The sequence below is a fragment of the Dendronephthya gigantea genome, unplaced genomic scaffold (genome assembly GCF_004324835.1).
Source record: "Dendronephthya gigantea isolate DGI-Jeju-01 unplaced genomic scaffold, DenGig_1.0 000530F, whole genome shotgun sequence".
Taxonomy (NCBI): Eukaryota; Metazoa; Cnidaria; class Anthozoa; order Malacalcyonacea; family Nephtheidae; genus Dendronephthya; species Dendronephthya gigantea.
Genome location: NW_021163540.1, coordinates 1 through 21,663, shown reverse-complemented (window position 1 = coordinate 21,663; position 21,663 = coordinate 1). Strand labels below are relative to the sequence as shown.

General features: G+C 36.5%; 1 protein-coding gene and 1 long non-coding RNA gene across 3 annotated transcripts; one reads left to right on the top strand and one right to left on the bottom strand.

The window, feature by feature from the left end:
* Positions 1 to 3,845: 3,845 nt before the first annotated feature.
* On the bottom strand, positions 3,846 to 6,519 carry LOC114543712. 2 transcript variants are annotated; one of them, XR_003690168.1, is made up of 3 exons: positions 5,770 to 6,519; positions 5,424 to 5,619; positions 3,846 to 4,926 (listed from the first exon to the last, which is right to left on the bottom strand). It is a non-coding gene; the product is annotated as an uncharacterized LOC114543712 (long non-coding RNA). The 2 variants fall into 2 exon arrangements; XR_003690167.1 differs by having other exon boundaries at positions 3,846 to 5,619; positions 5,770 to 5,814; positions 6,356 to 6,519.
* Positions 6,520 to 16,723: 10,204 nt separating this feature from the next.
* Positions 16,724 to 17,821, top strand: LOC114543713 (probable CTD kinase subunit alpha homolog). The gene has a single exon (XM_028562589.1). It carries the CDS (start codon positions 16,724 to 16,726, stop codon positions 17,819 to 17,821), a length of 1,098 nt encoding a protein of 365 aa, XP_028418390.1.
* Positions 17,822 to 21,663: the final 3,842 nt, after the last annotated feature.

Below are 21,663 nucleotides of genomic sequence, written 5' to 3'. Positions count from 1 at the left end.
CTATGGCAGAAAAATGGCGAATTTGTATATATCATATCACTTTTTCACAGTATAGCGAATACTATATACCTATGCTATAACGCATTAGTTAGTTGTTTTTGCCAACATGGATCGTGAAATGCATAGTTTTATATATATATACATCTCAGATACGATGCTTAGTTAGAGTTTTAATGTATTTATCACACTTCACACATATTTCTTTACTTATAAATAATCAGGCAATCCCAGAAAGTTCTTCTCCTCTCCTCTGTCAATTGATAATGTTCCAATTAGACAAGTTACTTTTTCAAAATCTCTTGGTACATATATTGATGAAAATATGTCTTGGAAAATTCATATTAGAAAATTGTGCAAAAAAGTTGCCTCAGGTATAGGTGCTCTAAAACGTATAAAGCCTTTTGTTCCTCATTCCACATTCCTCATTTCACAGTGCCTTATTCACTACAGAACTGTTTAGTACTGCAAGCGTTAAGCTTGCCACACTCATCAACGACTGCATATAAGAGATGCAGATTTAATTAGGTCATGTTGCATGTAATTGGTTAAACTGGGTTAGTAAAAACTTCTTTCGATGCCGGCGTGTGGAAACAAGTTCATTACGCTAGTTCAAAGAGCTTAATTCAGGATGACATATGATTATAGATTTCTTGGAGGGCATAAATTACAGCGTTTAGTTTTATTGCAATGCGTTTGTAATTTGTTAATGTGATTTCTATTAGTTTAGATTTATCATAAAGTTTCGAACCTATAGAATTTCGTCATGTAAAGAAAAAATATCGCCTTTAAGGGGCCGGAATGTTGGTTTCAAAACGGAAGGTCATTCAAGTTGTTATTTTGTAAAAGACCTTCTGGCAAAAACAAGTTGTCATTTTCCGTTTCAGTGCAAAGATTTACATCAAATGCGTGAATTTGGTTAGCAAATGCGCAATGCGGTTACCTTGCCTAGCCACGCTATGTCCGTCAAAGTAAACACTTCGCGGTTTCTATGTTTTGAAAATCTTATACAGTCTTTTGAGTGCTGTCTAAACAAAAGTAAAAGTAAAACAAAAGTTGAATTTTGAATGATTAAACTGTCTTCATGTTTTCCTAAGTATCGTTTAAAAATTAACATCCACTAAACAAAAACAACAAAGTTTATAATTATCATAACCTCGATCACTTTTTCTATTGAATTTGAAATTACATAAACAAAGGCAAAATGATGTCAACATTTTGTTTAGTTCACCTTATGCATGGGTTACTAAACAATAGATAATGATAGGCATTCACATTTAGTCAATTTTTCTAATATTTATTGTTTTATACACTGTATAATATTAATTAAAGCATTTCATTTAAGGTTCCCATATCAACCCTTATTGAGGCACATTTTCAAAAAAGTCACTTGAAAATCTTATAGAAATTTTAACGAACAATATATAACAAGACGCCTACTAGGCGTTATGATCGCGTCGTTCGCAGCGACGTAGCCAGCCCAGCTATGCAAATTTTGTGTCGTAAATGTTCTTAATAATAAAAATGAACAATATACCGAACTATAGTATAGGTCGCATGTTGAAAGCAGGAGAAACATCAACAGCCCATTTCAAAACCGCTCTACCTGTGCGCAGGTTCCCGATTAGGGTGATACGGCCTGCAGCTAGCGACGCTGGGGGTCGACAAAGGTTTTTTGCCTGTTAATGGGCTAACTCATTAGGCATCGGAATGTTTATGAATCTATCCACTCATCTTACCTTCCAAAAACTTCTCTTGGTATGCCAGTCAACAATAACAAACAAATAAAGATTATCCAATCTGTGTTTCGCAGAATGGCAGCCGCCCCTTAAATCTCTTGCTCCGGAAAAACGAACTCGAGTCAAAGAGCTAAGTATAAGGAACAATAATTTTTTCCACGGCCAATTGTTTATTTTAATGTGTCTGTCCACGGGCTATAGCTGTAAACTATACTACAAACCGACTCCCGGAATCCTGCATTAACGCTTTTTTCAAGAACGTACAAATTTCTCGAAATATTTTATACAGTATCAGCCAGGGGCGGATCTAGGATTTTTCGTACCTTAGTCAAAAAGTTTCAGTCAGGTAATTCCGGGGGGGGAAAGCGTCGCATTCGTCAGGGGGGGTGCAGATGCAATGTGACTGTTTCGCAAAATATCAGGGCTCATCAGCATGCCTAGGAAAAGCATGATACTACAAAGATATTGTGTGATTCTGACATGGACAGGCATTTTCCATAAGAGCACATGCTGATTGTTTTTATGCGCCAGCAGTGGCCCAGCACCCGCCTTCAAATCTTTGCACTGGTATAGACATTGGTGAATGTAGTAGCAAATGATGCTTTACATATTGCAAGTAACCATACTTGATTAAATTTACATAAGTAAAGTGCAACCACAAATATGCTAGTTTGATTGAATATTCTGGTGTTTCTTACATTTACAACAAAACAAAATATGAAGATCATCCAAACCTTCCTTTGGAGTTAAGTGTGGTTGATTCATGCAATTAAATAGCAATTTACTTCTTTGTTCCCCACAATCAGGATAATTAATAGGTGAAAGTATTCCTATTTAAAATTGAAGCAATTAAGACCCATCCATTATACAGAGAATTAAAGGATGACCATTTCTTCTCACTGCAATTAATTAAGTATATATATAGCTTCCTGTCTAACCAAGTCATATTTCATACAACCAGTATCTATAAACATCCCTTAGAAACAGACATTGGTAAAAGGTTTATATTGATACTTTGGCTGAAGTATTGATCATGCTCTTCCACAACAGAAGAATAACAAGGGTGCTGAGAATAAAAATGAGCATTAAGGAAGAGCTCTATGGAGGTCAAAATTCTCAATAGCTTCATTAGGCTTTTGTTACCCACTTCTACTAAGGACACAGAGCTATACAAGCAGTTCCCAGTAGTGTCAGATCTAAGAGAGACTAGGACGTGAATGAAACTCTGTTTTATCAGTCAGTCACTTAGGTAAAGATGAATAAATATTAACCTAGTAATTGATAGACTTGATAGCAAAAACATCATGTACCACTTTCATGAACCATTAAGTATGAATAATTGGCAATATGATTATAGAATTATAGTTATATAATAAACTAGTGCTCATCGTTTAAAATGTAATCAGAAAATATGGCCACTTGCAGTTTACTGCTATGTGTTTTAAATAATTATTTTTGAAATTAAAACACAGTTCAGTGCTCTAAGCTTTTAATATCCTAACACATCGGGTTGTACATTTCACAGAAGGTATTAGGTATACACGTAGTTCACATGGTAGTGATAATATATCATTACACTCCTCGATTCCTCTTGAAGCGTATGCATACGCCGCAGTTATATGCAAATTAAAGCGAAATCCTATGTAAATTTTAACGTGCAACGTGTAAATCTCAACTTTATAGCTTGTGCAGCTTAACAGTTCTAACACAAATCACACGATCACCAATAAACAAATGCACGAAATCTTTGTAAAATTTTGTTATGTTTACCTTAAGGCCGTACAAAACTTCTTTGTTGTCTTCCGAACAGACATCGGGATGTACGATTCCGCAGCAAAATTTCTCGTGAGGCTGCAAAAGCTGGTGTTTTTCAGTTCGTTTAAAAATTGCTCAGTTGAACGCTTTGCTGCGGCGTCTATTCGCTTCTTCAGATCGGCTCGATAGTTTTAAGATATTGCCGATCGTCTTTCTCCAAAGCACATCTCACGGCTTTGTAAATATCTGACATGATTAATAAATAGTTTTGATAATAAAATTTTTCTTTTGAGTTTAATAATCGTTCGAGTTTTCGTTGCTGTCAAAACTACAATGACGTCATCAGAAAGGCCAAGGAACCTTGCTGTTTGCACGCTCTCAGGTCAAGGTCAGATCACACTGATCGATCAGAAAAATACAACCAATGAGAATTCAGATAGATTTTGAATTAGCCAATTGAATAGCCCGATTCGAGCCCCTGATCGCTTCACCGATCAGAACTCCCCACAGATCGCGCAAAAAGAGGGACAGCCAATCAGATGACAGGGATTTGATGACGAAGCGAGCAAAATTCATGCATAAGACCGCTTTTCTGCGCGCTCGTGCTTGAAGGCCTGGTCACGGAACTCTTTTAACAACTGGACTGCCAAACATCACGAGTGCCTGATCAGCCCAATACACTGCACGTGTTAAGCAACTGGACTGCTATTTCATTCAAACACTTTTCTTGGCAATTTTTGCCTTAGTCGCGTGATCGCTCTGATCACCCCTAGATCCGCCCCTGGTATCAGCTAACCAATTCGCGGTAAAAAATTAAGTCGTAGGTTTGTTAACACGGCAATGTTGAAGTCGTAGGTTGTGTTAACACGGCAATGCGGCAATATTGAAAGCCAGTCGATTTTTGGTTGCCGAACGACCCTGTACGTATATAACTACGTATCGACCATGTTTCAACCTTGAAACAACGTTGACAAGCGACATTGATTCGACGTCGTGGAAATGACCTTGACGTGGAAACAACGTCGATTTCCCGCTGATCGACGTCGCGACAAAAGTTCAACCAAAATTCCACGTCGAAACGAAGTCGTGTGCTCACTTGGTACCCATATAGGCATGCAGGAAACGGCGGATATCGCCTGTCAAAAAAGGCCAATTGTCTACACAAGTGTAGTGTCTGTTATTTGGCTTACACAATCGGCAATGTACGTCGCCACATCTTCCTTCTTAATGTTGAGACAACATCTATATAATTTGTCGATGGTTGACGTGATTTTGGTCTCCACTGTAGTTTTGCCAACTCCGAAGTTCGCGATTTCCTCGTAAGCGAAATCGCCAAAATTTGCCGCTAGATCTTTCCAGTTTGGCCTACCTTCAGGAGTGAGCAGCTCCACGAGTTTCATAAGAAAAGAAGAGGTTTGATTTTGCAGGAGCTGACCTGTAAACAGTACTTTATAACAGTATTCAATGTTTTGTTCGGGGTGCATTGAATTTCAATCAAAAAATTGAATCACACGGGCAGAGGCGTAGCCAGGATTTTGGGGAAGGGGGGCCAGCAAGAACATTGGCGGGGCCAGGCCGCCAGTGTCAATCGAGACAAGGTTTGTGCAAAACATTCTGTGCAGGATACTATGGCAATAATGATGAAAATGACATGCAGCCGGAAGTTTTAAAATATTGACGCCCTTACAACGATTCGCTTACGCCCCTACCCAAGAAAGATGTTTAGCTTAAACGGTGAACTGATAAGAGACTTGAATGTTCAATTTCCAAAAGAACTGCATGCATAATAATTGCAAATGAATTGCATATGATGTGTGTTCAGCTTAGATGGGAACGTATTTGATCTCTGGCTTCGAAAAACCGGCCCCAGACTAACAATCTTATCTATGAAACTTATTCATAAACTATCCCTGTGTGCAGCGATTACTTTACCTGTATGTAATTGCTTGTATCGTCGTTGCCCTGGCGGGAGCGCCCAGTAATCCTTCTCCCTGACATTGCAGATAATTTTTTTTCGTACACCAGTAGACGATAAAACCCACCGGAAGAAAAAAGAATATCAGTACCACCGCCGTGACAATGAGCAGTGTTAGGTTTGTGGATGAGCAACTGCTTTCATTTTTTTCTCCTGGTAAAATATTTGCAAACAATGTGTTGAAGACTTCAATTTGATTACGAAATCGCGATACATAATTGCATTTCCAATTCCATTTATCAGATATGACTCACTATCATTCCAACAAGTATCATACATGATTTATGAATGCTGAAAACTTACCTCTGTAATAAATAAGTCAAAGAGCGGGATATTCTTTTATGAGCCCTATATCAGAATAAATTGAATTATTATGTTTAAGAAGTCAATCCTGATTATTAAATAATATCATAGGAATTCATAGGAATGATAGACTGTATTTTTGGTAGCATTGCCTACAACCAGATGCAGTTACTTATTACCAACTACTCAACTATACTGACACTTTAGTTCGACAGGATCATTTTCAAAATACAACTGACCACACAAAATACAAAATCTGGGATTAAAAAGTAGACAGAAACCAAGTTTGCTAAACACAGATCATCATAAGAACTCCACGTACAACAACAAGGGTATCACTTACTGTTCCACCACAATTGAGTCAGCAAGGAAGCAATATTTATATCATCGATGAAATCTTTTGTTTTTCCTCCATGATACATTGTATGCACTTTCATTGTCTTATATAGTAAGGTTAGTGTAAATTGGGGATTGATACAATTATCAATCAGTCTATATTATCTATGATTAATTATTCTTCTCTATTTTAAGTTTTCAAAAGAGTATGTTGCGCGTAGACCATTAGGTATTAATTTCAAAGACTTACATGTACGTAAAAACGAGATATGATTGTAGTGGCGGGTAATTTTCTTCGCAATACGATATGATGAAGGTGTTGTGGTTGCCATGCCTGGTTTTAATTACCTTGAAGTCTTGTTTTCAAAGGAGAACCTGAAGGGAATATATTTTACAGTTTTACTTTTCCATCCATTTTTCCCCGAGCCGGCGCGAAGCGCCGTGCGAGGGTACTAATTTCGCCCGGAGATTAGGATTACACCCGGAACCCGTGAGAACATAGCGAAATGAAAGTGGACGGTCAACGGTGGACGTTCGACCTTTTTGCCAGTTATGCGCGTGCGCTGAAATTAAACGAGAGAAGACTTGGTAATCAATAACTTTCTGATTGGCTAAGACAAGAAGGCTAAAATTAAACGACTGAAGACTGGTTTTTAGTGAGTGGGAAGATTTTACACTTCATAATTTCTCACCCGGCCACATTTATTAAAAAGTCATTCTTTTCAGTTTAAACACAACTAAATATGCTAAAATGTATTTCACTATAAATCTGAATGTGTTATGTGATCGACGACATTATCATTTCATTATAAACTCCGTTTTTATAATGACAAAAAGAAAATCAAATAAATATATTCGCGTGCAAAAACCAGTCGAGACGTAACAAAACTTCGGAAGTTGTACGAGACGTCTGATGTTATATTTCAATGAAAAGTAATAATTAAAATAATTTACCATAATACTGATTATAGATGAATAACTTAACTTCAAAAAATGCTAAGAATCTTGTCGTATTTTTGCCCTTTTTTCCCAAAAATATGAGGGTAAACTAAACTTTATAAACCAAAATATACGGCCGTAACAAGTTGCTATGGCTACAGTGCTTCCACTTCCAAAAAAACATTTCCATACTTCTTTTCTCACATACCACGACATAACTATCATGTTAAATAATCATCCCTATTCTTAATTTCGTTTAACTGAGGCGAGGGGTTGCTGCATGCATGTATTTCTAGTAAGCCAGTAAAATGGCAATGATTAGAAGCTCGAATGAAAAGTAAGTTGATATCTTGAGGCAAAATACGTTTAACGCATGCAGTCTGTAATATTTCAATGTCCTCAGCAATTCGATATTTCCACCGTAATAAGGCGTAATTAGAGCTTGATATTAGATTTTTACCCTAAATATTTAAGAAAGGACTTTTTCATTGATAAGTATACGTAAGACGGGATTTCTACGTGACAAGCAATGATTGTCAGTGAGCTTTTTGAATATACAGATACAAACGTAAAAGATTTTAATAGTATAAAAAGAAGTATACAATATGATTTGTTAAGAAACAATTTATTAATGACGACACAATACATGAAAAACAAGTCACAAACTCAGCAAATTTGCCATCCTGGATTTCAAATTTACAGAGAAATTGCAAGGCTGGCTAACTTTTGGTATCAATGGTCTCATGAAATCACCACCTTGTCTCTCTTTTTTAATTCTTGAACTTCGTTTATTGGGGATGATACCTCCTCCTCTCTTGTCTTTTTTTTCTTGAATTCTCTTGCTCCTTCTTACGGGGTATTTTACCATTTTTAATCCCAGTTGTCTTTCTTCTGTAAAATAATTTCATCTTTGACAATTTTTTTCCGAACTTCTATGACCGAACCTTCCTTTATTGCTTTTTCTACCTCTCTCGAAAATTTCTCAGGAAACGGCAACGATGAGCTCCTTTCCGGGGTATTTGGTGTTTATTCCTAGCTCTCCAATATATCGACTACCACCACTAACATTTATTATAAAGATATAGTAAGAAAAATTTCACATTATTAATAATACCGGACAGAACAAAAGGCATGCCCAACAGAACAATTTTTCTAAAAAAGCTGCCACAAAGCCAATCCTTTTTGGAGTACCACTCCTTCATGAATGACATCCCCTTATTTTTAATATTTAAATTTGGTCGTTCCTTGACAATAACATTTTGTTCGACAGTTGGTCGAACAGAAAAAGATGTTTAACAACAAAGCATTTACAATATCGGATACACATGATAGAACAGAAAGTACTTATAGGCCGAATCATGTCACCCGGATTTTTCCTTTCTTTTCTTTTCATTTCCGATTCCAGAAAGGTTGGAATTTGATTTAAGTAAGACAAGCTTTATCATACGTTATCCCATATATTTCGACCGGAGTTTGTGACGAATAATAAAAAAAACTTTCAAAAAACGTTTCAAAAATGTTTAATATTTATTTGTTTTACACCTTTTCATTTGACGAACGTGATGTTAGCCTATGGAGCAAGACATTTCACAAAAAATAGCTTTTTTAGTAATACTCCGGAAATAAATTTTAATGGTTTATTAATTTTAATATTTTGCCAATACATTGATTGAACTTATCCATAAAAAATTTTCGTTTTTTATAAAAAATCTAACCGTTCCTTGGAACGACACTTTCCATAATAGTATACTTGTGCAAATGTGGATTCTTTTATGCGGGATTCGTAAATTTAAATACAAAGGCTTTGACTGGGTTCTTTTCCATTTCAAAATAGGAAATTAACACTTTACTTACGTGCGTATTTGAAAGATACTTATTTCAACAGTCTTTGAAAACATTTTGAATTGAAATTATTGAAGTGATCGTGTCTTCAGAGAAACAATCAAGAATCCTAAAATATTTACTGCATTAGAACTAAAAATTCTTGTTGTGTTCAGTTCGATCTTTGCCTGAATGTCTATTATCAATTTAAACTTTATGTTGCTTACCTTTCACGATGTATGTTGTGTACTTTTTTTCTCCTCCTACATGTACGTGATGTGCGTCCTTGTGTATTTTCGAAATTTATGTTTTGATAACTAATATTTCTATTGTATTGTGTGTCCGTTCTTCTGTTCGCGTTTTCAATTAGGTGACTTGTTCGTGTATACGTGCTTATTATTATTAAAAACTCCTTAACTCTTCCTCTTTTGTGCTGCAAAAAGTGTGTTCTCGGCGAAAAAACTTATTTAGTTTTGTCCGTGAAGAGGCAAAATGATTTCAACCTGAATTCCACTGGAGAACATACTCGATTCTTCCTGGTCCAGCTACAACGCCTCATAATGGCACTGGGGTGTATAACAGAAAAATCTCTTGTAAATATTTTCTGGAAAGAAAAAGTATACGGATTGGAAAGACGTATACGGATTGAAAAGAGTTCATTAGTGACACCAAAAAGATTTTGCGAACATCGTGTATCAAGAACACAATTTTATATTTGGAACTCTAAGTTGTATAACCTCCAATACAACCACTGGACTAACTGGACATTCTTTCTGAGGATAGAGTTCAAGTGGTTTTCTGTCTCTTGAACTTCAGTAAAAGAAGTATTTCCACCTTTATCTTAGGAATCTCCCCTAATCGATCACCATTGTAAACCGAATATCGCTTCCCCAGTTTACTCCTTGTGGTAAATGTTACCGATGGTTACTCTGGGATTTTAGAGGAACGTTTCACCTACGCATTCAACCCCTCATCTATAGTTCATAAGAACTCAGAATATCTCAACCCATGTAAGAAATACCTCCACCACCTTGCCAAACCTACACCCGTGCTTAAACTAGCGCTTCTATAATCAACATGAACCACCATCAACAACTATACCAACTCAGTCTATCATTGATCGACCGCGATGAAAGATACTATGTATAACTGAACATAAGTTCAGATTTTGCATATATTATTCAGTATACAGTCACAATTCCAACAACAACAACACACAGGAATGGGTCATCTTATAAAACAATATACTGTACCTCGAGTCAGCTAAAACAACTATTTTACAGAAAAAGTTGCTGTCAAGAAAACGCGAAGGTGGAAAATATAGATTTCGAATGTGTTAATGCAATACCCAACTTGTTTGAAATGAATAATACTCCTTATGGACGTCAATTATAAACAAAGAACTACGGAGATCCTTACTGGTGATGATCCCCACAGTACATGGATGACATTTTTGAAAAATATGGAACAAATTACTATGCAGGGCTAGACGCTCGTCAATTTTAAAGAAGCCAAGCTGGGGCCGGATATGTATCCACACTTTGCACACATCAACTTGTACTAGGAATTGAGCAATGTTCAGGTTATCTCAGAAAGTGCTTCCTCTGTTTCATGGTGTTTGGCCTCAAGTCACACTGAAGAACGTGTCCCTAGCTCTAATTATAGCTTGGGAAGTTCTTGTAATTTTGTTAACCTTATGCTTCACTTTGAGCAATTATAAGGTGGTGTGGCGTCCCACATTTAGTGGGTGATTCATGTCAAATATGAGGCTCCTGGCTCATTATTATTTGTTTTTCTTTACATCTTTTGTTTGCTTCCAAATTCTCTTCAGTTCCTTCATTCATTAATTTCTTTAAGAGCGAAATTCAAATCCTGATATGATAAAATATGAATCATCTGAATCTCGTTCACTTCACCTTGCCGGAAAGAATCCACATTTGTAAAGTTTGATACAACAGGAACGGGTGCATTGATTAATTAAATGACAATATAATTTTGTCTCCCGTTTGCGTATTTCACGACAAAATCATTAAAATAACAATGAAATTAAAAAGCGGAAACATAGTTACAAACAGATATTTTTGTTGAATGTTTTGCTATACATACTACGTACACGATATCTAAATTGACTTGAAGATCACGAGGTATTTCTAGGTCTTTATGCCCGGTGTCACAGCGGATTTGGACCCCCCGCGGATATGGACCCCCGGTCCATATCCGCTAGCGGATTTGGACCCCCCCGGTCCATATCCGCTAGCGGATACGTACCCCCCTCCGCGCGGATTCGGACCCCCCAATATTTAGATAAAATTATAAGCCGCTCGTTTCAAACATCTCGCTTTTCATGGGCCTGGCTATTGTTTTTGCCACCATAAAACAAGGCGCCGTCTTTCAAAACAAAAACTTTTCGGCTTTCTTTCTAAGATTTTTTTTATCTTTTCCAGCACTACTAGGATAGCTACCATCACAAAGATAATTAAAAATTTCATAGTAACAATTCTTTTCAGTCATCGCAAAGTGTGCCACTTATAAGACCAACCGCAAAATATTTAGTATTTACTGTCCTTCTATCACCAAGATACAACGCACGTGCTGGTTCATATGGTTGTAAATTTATTATCGAAATTAAGATACCTAATAGCATCAATTAACTGTCTTGGAGTTTCCTTGCCTTCTTCTTATTCTCTTGTAGTTTTCCATGGCAAAAGCGTCAGTCGTTTTTTGCCAGGGAAAAATCCTCCTGCTTCAAATTTCTCATCCAGGCCTCTATATAACCTTCCGATTTTGCATTTTTGGATTCAATATTTAACCATTTTTGGTCATTTTTAGTTTCAAACGAATCTGGATTTCCTTTCATCTTGTACCTATCTAGCGATCCTAACAAAACTCCAGACCACAACGGCATCTCACCAACGTATGATCTTATGAATTTAAAAAACTCAGGGCACCAGCTTCTATTCAACGCTGCATCTACGTTTTTAGTGTTGTCCATAACGATCTGTCCGATAATTGGATTTAACAGATTTTCAAAGTGACTGTCAAAAGAATTCTCTGATATAGTTAACGCTGTTTCCCAGGCGTCATCCGTTGAAGTTGTATCTACATGATTCTCGACGTTTTCCACGATGTCGTCTATTGTCTTCGAACCCATCTTTTGTACTCTTCCGACAATCCTATCGTACGATATTTGGACCTGATCATCAAGGAACCTATTCATTAGGCAAACACATATATCTACTAAAATCATATCGAATTCATCCAAAGTTGTAGAATTCACAAGAAGGGACATGCAATACATGTTGAAACGATACCAAACTTTTTCGCGGCGATCAACATTGCTTTCTCTATTCCGCCTTTGACGCCCTATGGCACTCAAATTTTTATGAACGATATGCATGAAATGACTACACCCGACATGTGGTATCCTAAGGACGAAGTCGCCTTCTGCACCATTTTTATGTAGCAACCGATATGCTCTATTTAGGAACATCACCAACGATTCGTTATTAAATTCTCTAAGAATTGCTAAGATTCGCTGTCATCTGCTTGAGGTGGGTGGTATACTACACAAACAATAATACATGAAATTCCTCTGGGAAGCCGGTAAGGTCTCAGTTTAATCCACAAACACTCATGGTTAGGACAATCTAGGTTTGGAAGGGTCACGAAGGGTATTGAAGATTTGACAAATACGCAAACTCCTCCGCCCCGTTTCTCAACACAGTCATTTCGAACTAAAGCATAACCCTAAATGTGTACACAGCTGTCAGGAACATTTGAATTTAGCCAAGTCTCAGTTATTCCAGCCAGATCTACCTCGTTTGTTTTTAAAACGACATCCAATTCATCAATTTTATTAGATATAGCCCTCACATTTGATAGGAAGAGTTTTGGTAGTTGGGTGTCTCTAATTGGGGCAGGTTTACTTAAATGTTTCCTAATTGTAGCTATTTTTATCAAATTTTGTAAGTGCCTTCTCTCTTCTTAACTTTTAAAATTGTTTTGCAGTTGGTAATTCGAATACTCGTCGACGTCGGCTGTTGATTTAGCTTCTTTCAAACTGTTTATTTGAATAATAATGCTATCCATTTGATTAAGTATATTATCGACCCCTGACTTCATTTTACTAATTTCTTGGGAATTCTTTTCAATCCTTTTTTCATGATTCGATTCAGCGATTGCTATATCGAGTTTGGTTCCTTCTAGATCGGCGGATAGCTCGTTACAACGGCAAGAGGACTCCGAAGCACTTGAACGCGTGGCGCTATTTAGTTCAACGACACTTGGATTACCCAAAGGCGATATCAACCTTTGCTCAATCACATGGTTGAAAGTGAGAGGAAAGACCGGAAATGTTTTTTGATATCCTCGAAAAGTCTACGTGTACCGAAGCCTGTTCAGCTCGCTAAAAAAGTTTATATTTCGAAAGAACTTTTTCGAAATATGTAATCAATGGAGGCAGACTGAAAATGATGTTGAATTAGAAGAAATGTGTGACATTCATGACGGCAAAGTTTGGAAGGACTTTCAGACCTTTGAAGAACAACCTTTTCTAAAAGATCGGAACAACCTCGCATTAATCATGAATGTTGACTGGTTTAACCCATTCAAGCATGCACCAGGATCTGTAGGAGCTATTTACTGTGTTTTCGCAAATTTGCCGCGACAAGAAAGATACAAGAGAGAAAATGTAGTGTTACTCGGTCTCATTGAAGGTGAACCCAAACACGATTTAAATTCCATTCTCAAGCCAGCCGTTGACGAACTTTTGACGCTTTGGAAAGGACATATGTTTCACCAAGGCTGGAGATGCTTTTTTGTACGTGTCGCTCTTCTATGTATTGCCTGCGATGTTCCGGCAGCAAGAAAAGTTGCGGGGTTTATGGCACATAACGCTACCCGTGGTTGCTCGAGGTGCCTAAAAGAGTTCCCTGTAAAACACTTCGGTGCAAAACCAAATTATTCGGGCTTTGCAAGAAATTCCTGGCCAAAACGGGACTCAATATCTCATCGCAAAAATGCGAAAAAAACTTTGAAATGTACGTCATCCAGTCAACGAAAGAAACTTGAAAGCTCTCTTGGTAGTCGATACACTGAACTATTAAGACTACCGTACTATGATGGTGTACGATTTGTCGTGATAGATCCTATGCATAACTTGCTATTAGGCACAGCAAAATGTTTATTCCATAAATGGGTAGATTTAGGACTGTTAAAGCAGGATGATCTGAAAAAGATCCAAGTCCACATTGATGAAATCGTTGTCCCTCCAGATTTAGGACGAATTCCAAACAAAATAGAATCTGGTTCCTCTGGGATGACTGCTGACCAGTGGAAGAATTGGACATTGGTGTATTCACCTTACATCTTGTCCACTTTTCTGCCTAAAGCCCATTATGAGTGTTGGATGCTTTTTGTTTCTGCTTGTCGGCTGATGTGCGCAAGAACGATAAATCGAAGTGAATTAAAACAAGCGGATCAGAATTTACTTGCATTTTGTAACAAGGCCGAAAGCCTCTATTCCGAGGAGTTTGTGACCCCAAACATGCATCTACATGGACACCTCGCGCAATGTATTGAGGATTACGGTCCAGTTTATGCTTTTTGGTGCTTTTCTTTCGAAAGGTACAACGGAATTCTTGGTGGATACCAGCATAACAACAAGGCGGTTCCAGTCCAAATGATGAAAAAGTTTTTAGAAGAAGACTATCTTTCGTCAGCATCAACCACCCAAGAATATCCGATGTTCTTGAAGCACTTTGCAAACTTGGTTAGCAGTGAAAATGAAAAGCTTTCAGGGACATTAAAACAGGTTTTTAGCGCAGGTTTCCAAACGAGATGCCACATAAGCCAGGTTCATCCACGCGACGTCTCGTGGGAAGAAGATAACGCAACTCAGGAACCTATTCCCCCATTTAAAACCAAAGTCTTAGACGAAGAGGATTGCGAGGACCTAAAGAATATGTACAAGTCTATTTTACCCGTAAACGAAGAAACTGACGAGATTTATGTGTCTTCCAGTTATCTGCAAGTGGAAAGAATGAAAATATATGGTGAAATTTACGACTCATCATGCTGTAAATCACCAAGGGCTAACCACGTCACGGCGTCTTGGTTTCATGATAACAATATAGCTCTTTGTAATGACCCACATTTCCGGCCAGCTATAGTAAGGTTCTTCCTAAAGCACACTCTTGAATTTAATCGCGCCAATGGTGAGAAAAAACAAGAAACGTATCTTCTGGCATGTGTTTCATGGTTTAAGGACCACAAAAACTATTTCAAGTCGCCATTGGAAGTATGGTGTAGAGATATGTTTGAAGATTCGGGTCCAGCATCATTTTTACCTGTTGGACGAATTTTTGGAAGATTCTGTCCTGTTCAAGGTAAAGTTCCACTCCTCGGAAACCAACTCGAGAATGTTTTAATTGTTAATCCTTTACAACAGAAGTGGGCTGCAGAATAGTAAGGAACAGAACTCATAGAATAATAATACTAGAATAGTGGCAAAAAATAGCATTACCTGGCATTGCTTGGTGGAAACATTGTATTAAAGAACTCGCAAACCTGATTATCGATGATTATAATAATTTTTCAATAACACCTTGAAAACAATTAACATCAAATGTAGTGAAACAACTGCTTAATATAGACAAAAAAAACTCTAGGATGTTTTGATCTAAAAGGGTCGACTTAAATCGAAACGTAGATATATATTTTTCGGTTTATTTTGTTATATTTGATGCGAATTTTTTATCGCTTTCATACTGCTATGTCTGTTTTCATTTGTACACATGAAAGATGAAATGTTCCATGAAAATAGTATTCAAGCAAAATGTACACGAATCTGCATATTGCAGGAATAAAAACATTTCTTGTTTTAAAGCTCTGTTTACACTACGATTTAAAATGGGTACCCATTTTATTAGTGTCCGGCCTTTGTTTTGGTAGTCTGGACACTAATAATATTAATTCGACACGGATACCCATTTTAGTCCTGCCGTGCCAATAAATTGAGTGTAGTGTGAATCGGGCTTAAATGACACCAAACTTGATGATATTTCATGATTGTAGCTACTATAGAGTATAATTTATGCATGAAATTATCCATTATATCATTTATATGTATGCTGACAAAAAAACAGTATTCTGCCAATAAAATTCTTGTTGACGCATGATATCTGTATGAATGTTTGAAACAAATTATACACGACCTAAGCACAAGTTTACACTACTCTTAATTTATTTATATTTATATGCCCGGTCTTTGTTTTGGTAGTCTGAACAACAATAAAATTGGGCCGTTTTAGCCGTGCCGTGTCAATAAATTGCGTGTAGTGTAAACGGTCCTTTAGATAAAATGTGCCCGCCTTTGGTAAAGCGCCAACAGGCGTAAGTATGAATTATAAATCAATTTGTACAAGATTTGTACATAATCAAAGGCTATAAACATGGTGTTTTGATGTATCAACACTCTGTTGCATCTTTATCTGTCAAAATTTATGACGTGTATGAGGTGTTATATGTTTATATCAACCAAAGGTAAACGCAAAAAAGGTTTAAGGAGAGTTTTACATGACTTCACATGGCTAATTTGATGTCATGGCCATGCAAATCGGGTATAGTGTATAAACAGAGTGTGTTTGTTTCGCCTAGTCGGGATTACACGTTCCATATAAACAGGCCCTAAAATTGAAAGGACTGAATCCAATTAGCCAAACTTTACACCTAAGCGGAAATTGGCCATGATTTTGCAATTATATTGTGATAATTGTGCCATATGCATGCAATTAAATTGTGATATGCATGGTTGTGAAGATAGAACTTAATCGTTCATGCAGGCAGTGACATTTATCCAATGGAAAGGAAAAACAAATCAAATAATGCTCATCATATGCGCTCTCTCGGCAATAGGAGGGAAAATACTCGTCGTAGACGAGTAATAAAAAGAAAATTGCGTAAATTGGCGAAGGATGAAGGAAGCAAACAAACAAACAACATTTCGAATGATACCATTGGCACTGGTTTAGCGAACGAGGTTAGGCATACAAGCGGTGAAAATCCTACACATTTAGAAAGTATTAAAAAGCTAGAAGAGGAAAACAGTCGTCTGAACAAGCATGCAGTGTACTTCCACTACCGATGGAAAAAAAGCCAAGAGGAAACTAAGACGAAATGCCAACCAAAATTAATAGAACTTGACAGAAAGCATCTACATGTAGATGGAAAAGTCGGGGAAGGAACATTTGGAAACTGTTTTTTGGCAAAGTATGGATCTCTCAAAGTGGCAGTCAAAGAAATAAAGAGCGAAAGTTTAAACGAGAAAATCACCAGAGAAGCTGAGATACTACATAGCCTACGTCATCCTAATCTCCCTTTGCTTCTCGGCGTCTGTTTCCAGAAAAGTCCTTTTCTCATCATTACAACCTACCACAGTGTCGAAACTGAAGACGCCTTACTATCTACTACAATGTGCACTGCCTTGTCTGAAAACATTGTAAGTTCCGACCTTCGTCCACACTGGTTGGCCATATTGCACGACCTCTCTATGGCCATTTGTTATATTCACGAGAAGAATATAATTCACAACGATATTAAGACGAATAACGTGGTCATAGAGAAGCACGGCAAATGCTTTACTGCAGTTCTCATTGACTTTGGCAAAGCAACTGCAGCTAACAATGGCAAGAGCTACCCAGAATTTGGCGAGAAGGAGCGAGAAACGTATGAGAGGAAGTACCCATACTTGGCACCAGAACTTAAATCTGGTGGAGGGAAACAAACAGTACGCACTGATGTTTATTCATTTGGATATTTAATGAAAGTCGTCAGCCACAGCCTCGAAAATAGGGAACTTTCTGCACTTTATCACTCGTGTAAGAACATTTCAGAACTAAATAGGCCAAATATGCATGAGATTGAGAATTCATTGGAAAAGCTTAAGTTAAGTAGGTAATTTTTTGTAGATTGTATATGCCCGACTGTCCGCTAAGTAGGTCACAATTGTAGCACTATATTAAATAAATAATTATGAATCTCTAATCTACCGGATGCGGAAATTCGGGCTATCACCATGCAACTTATAGTAAATAAGTCAGCCTAAAACAGGTTATTGTTTAATTATTCTGGTCCTCTATACACACGTGTACACGAATTCAGGTAAATTATGATATACATACATTAAATAACTCCTAGCAAAAACGAATTTTTTTATCAAAGATGCCTTGATGTCGCTTTGTTTGTCATCATTCAAAGAGCATTAAACTTGTAAGTGAAATTGACAAGAGCCAGCCCTATTTCCCGCTGAGGAGTCCACATGCATAAAGTTGCTTTCCAGTCACGCGTTTTTCGTAGGCACACGCACGAAAAATTTTATAAATGCTTCTAAATGTTTATTATTCAACATCTAGGTCTACACAATTGCATACTAAAATATATATATATATATATATATATATATATATATATATATATATATATATATATAATATATATATATATATATATATATATATATATATATTATATATATTATATATATATATATATATATATATAATATATATATATATATATATATATATATATATATATATATACCCATTTGCAAAAACGTTGGCCGCAGATAGATAGATAGATAGATACTCGAAGTCTAATTAGAATTGCATATGATTGCATTTGCATGGGATTTCAATCATATTACACAACATATGCAATTCTAATTAAATTTCGAGTATCTATCTATCTATCTATCTGCAGCCAACGTTTTTGCAAATGGGTGTATATATATATATATATATATATATATATATATATATATATATATATATATATATATATATATATATATATATATTATATATATATAGAAAGAGAGAGAGATTTGCTGAAGCGAATAATTAATTTATTGCTTCCGTGCATTGTGATTAGTTATTCGAAGCTAACGTAGCCCACTTATAGAGCAACTTGCTTAATAGTAGCCCACTTCTAGAGCAACTTGCTTATCAAGATTTAAGTACAGGGAAATTTTGTTACGTTTTGGAGAACGTGCTCTCCTGATTTATTCCTAGCAGGATTAAAAACTTCAAGGCGATTCGCACTTCGTTGGCGATTCATTGCTACAGTTAAGTAATATTCCCCTCACGTGCGTTGAGCATGTTTCAAGTGCAAGGTCAGCGTACCTATATAAACTGAAACGTTCCGAAAAGTTCAAGGTCATTTATATCTGGCTGCCGTCGAAGCAATTCGAAAGTTTTCCCCACACCCTCCCTCTCTTTCTCTAGGTGGTGTGCTACGATAATTTCTATGTAGTTATGCTGGTGTGGGCATTTTTTATCACCCCATCTTTTCTGTGCTGTATTAAAATACGAACGTTGTAACAATTAACTATAATTTGTTACTTTTGACTTAATTAAATCGGCATGTGCTTTAGCACATTGCCATTATTTTATCCAAAAATGTGATCTGTTTTATTTTAGTTGCATGCCTCTAATTTGCCCAGAAAACATATCAGTTCAGAACTGCTGCTTTCAAGCCAGTTTTTTCTAAATACCTTCAGTTTACCTTGGGGTATTGTTTACAGCAGTAAAAAGTAGCTGCAAAAAAAGTCTTCACTTCGATTTAGCAATATACTAAAGCCTAATACGTTGAACAATTAACCTGCGAACACACTGCACACGAAAACGGCTCATCCCCCAAATATATTTACACACCTTGGAACAACCGTGTAAATACCCATCGCGGCATCGCCAAATTATTAGCCGTTTAATCTAAGTGCATTTGGAACAACCGGCTCTGGATTATTAAGCCGTTGTATTCTAGACGTATTCGGTTTAACGAATACCACAGAATTTCATCAGTATTCCAAACCGTATAGTAGTTGGTAATACTACGGAATATTATGGATATTCTGACCGTATTCTGACTCGCTATACGGTGTTGGAATATGTATTTTATTCCGACCCATATAGAGAGTGGAATACTTGGGAATACGCAGCTTTTCGCCCAGTGTCATACGTGTCAAAATATATGAAATCCCAGAGGCACAGAAATGTAACAAATACATAAATACTTGCGCAGGTTCAGTTTTTTCGATATTTTTCTCTAAGTACTCTTTTTTACTGTAAAATATACAATAAACACTCAACCTAGATATTAATGGTATAAATATTTCAAAACATTTTTAATCCTATTTGACATCAACAGATCAAATTCCAATCTACCCTTTTTCGTTATTACGGAGGTCATAAGTTCATCAAAAAGGGTACCCTTTTTCATCAAACGATGTAATGACGTATTAGACCGAAAAGGGTACCTTTTACCGTCTTACTTCTTAACAACAAGATCGACGAAAAAGGGTACCCTTTTTCATCATGTTCGAAAACGACGCGTTTGAGCGATAAACATCGCCTTTTTTCGGAAAAAGGTGGGGGTATTGTACGTATTTCAGAAATGCTTTATGCCATCGAAAAGGGTATATTATTTAGTGCAGTCGATGAGAAGTACATACGTCAAAAGATGGATTTTCTCTAAATTTTGCTTTCCAGATTCGGAATTTTTCCAGTTTTAGAATTGCCGGAGCCGTCCACTGATTTTACACACATATACCATGACTTACACTGTCTTACACAGCTGAGTGATATTGCTGTACATTGCTCTACCATAGATTAACCTAAATGATCTGCCATGATCATATTTGCACTGCTTTACCATACACTGTATGCTGCTGTTAAACTGAATAAAACAATGTCCTCCCATACAATATTGGTATTTGATAGCATAATATGAGTTAGTATAAATTAATGTTGTGCTTGACAGCATAACTTAATGCATTAGTATTTAATAATATGTTGCCAAACAGCATAATATAATTTGTTTGGATAAACTGGCTATTAACTTACATTGCTGTACCATATTATATTGCCTGTATAGTGTATATCTTAAAAAAGATTCACTCATTTCAACCTATCATCTTAAGTCACTGTAGGTATACCAAAGAGCTACCCACCAAAATACTTGTCAATATCTATTGTATAAGTTGCTGAGATTTCATAAGTGTATGACTAAACCCCAGCCATTTGATTTTCTCAAATGTGCAGTGTTGCACTTTATGCTTTAATTCATCCTTTATATCATTCTGAGCATCTAATTATTTGATATATGGAGGTTTGAGTATAATTTCATTAGGTAATTTTCATGTTAGCATCAGGTTATTGGTCGTAGTTGTACCTTAATTCTGATTTAGGCAAAATCACTAATTTAAATAACATTTCATCAGAATGTAACATTTGTTTCACTCAAGGTATATTGAGTAGTTTACCCACAAAAGTACTTATTTATACAGGTGTTTCTACATTCATACATGTATACAGGTGTTTGTTGTATAAAACTCTTAAATCCGTTTCAACTATAATATACCGGGAGATTGGTTAATTTTGTCGAATAAGCGCCGCACCTCAATAAAAAAAATTAATAAGCGCCGCTGTTGAATAAGCGCCGCGGCGCCTATTTAGGAAGACATAAATAAACGCTAAAAAATGTAGAAATAAACGATTCTTTATTTAAACGCGTTAATTCTAACATTTAAACTATTGGGAACGACGGCCAGTATTGAAACTTTAAAGTTTTATTGTCGAATCTCTTACAACCGGGCTCATATGACAGTTCTGATAGTTTAAAATTTTCCTTCTTCCTAATTAACTCCGTGTCTAACACTTGGGCATGTCGTCGATTCGCCGTAAATGCTATGAACTTAGCGGGAATCACCAGCCCAACTTCGCGCTTTCTTTTTCCTGTTAC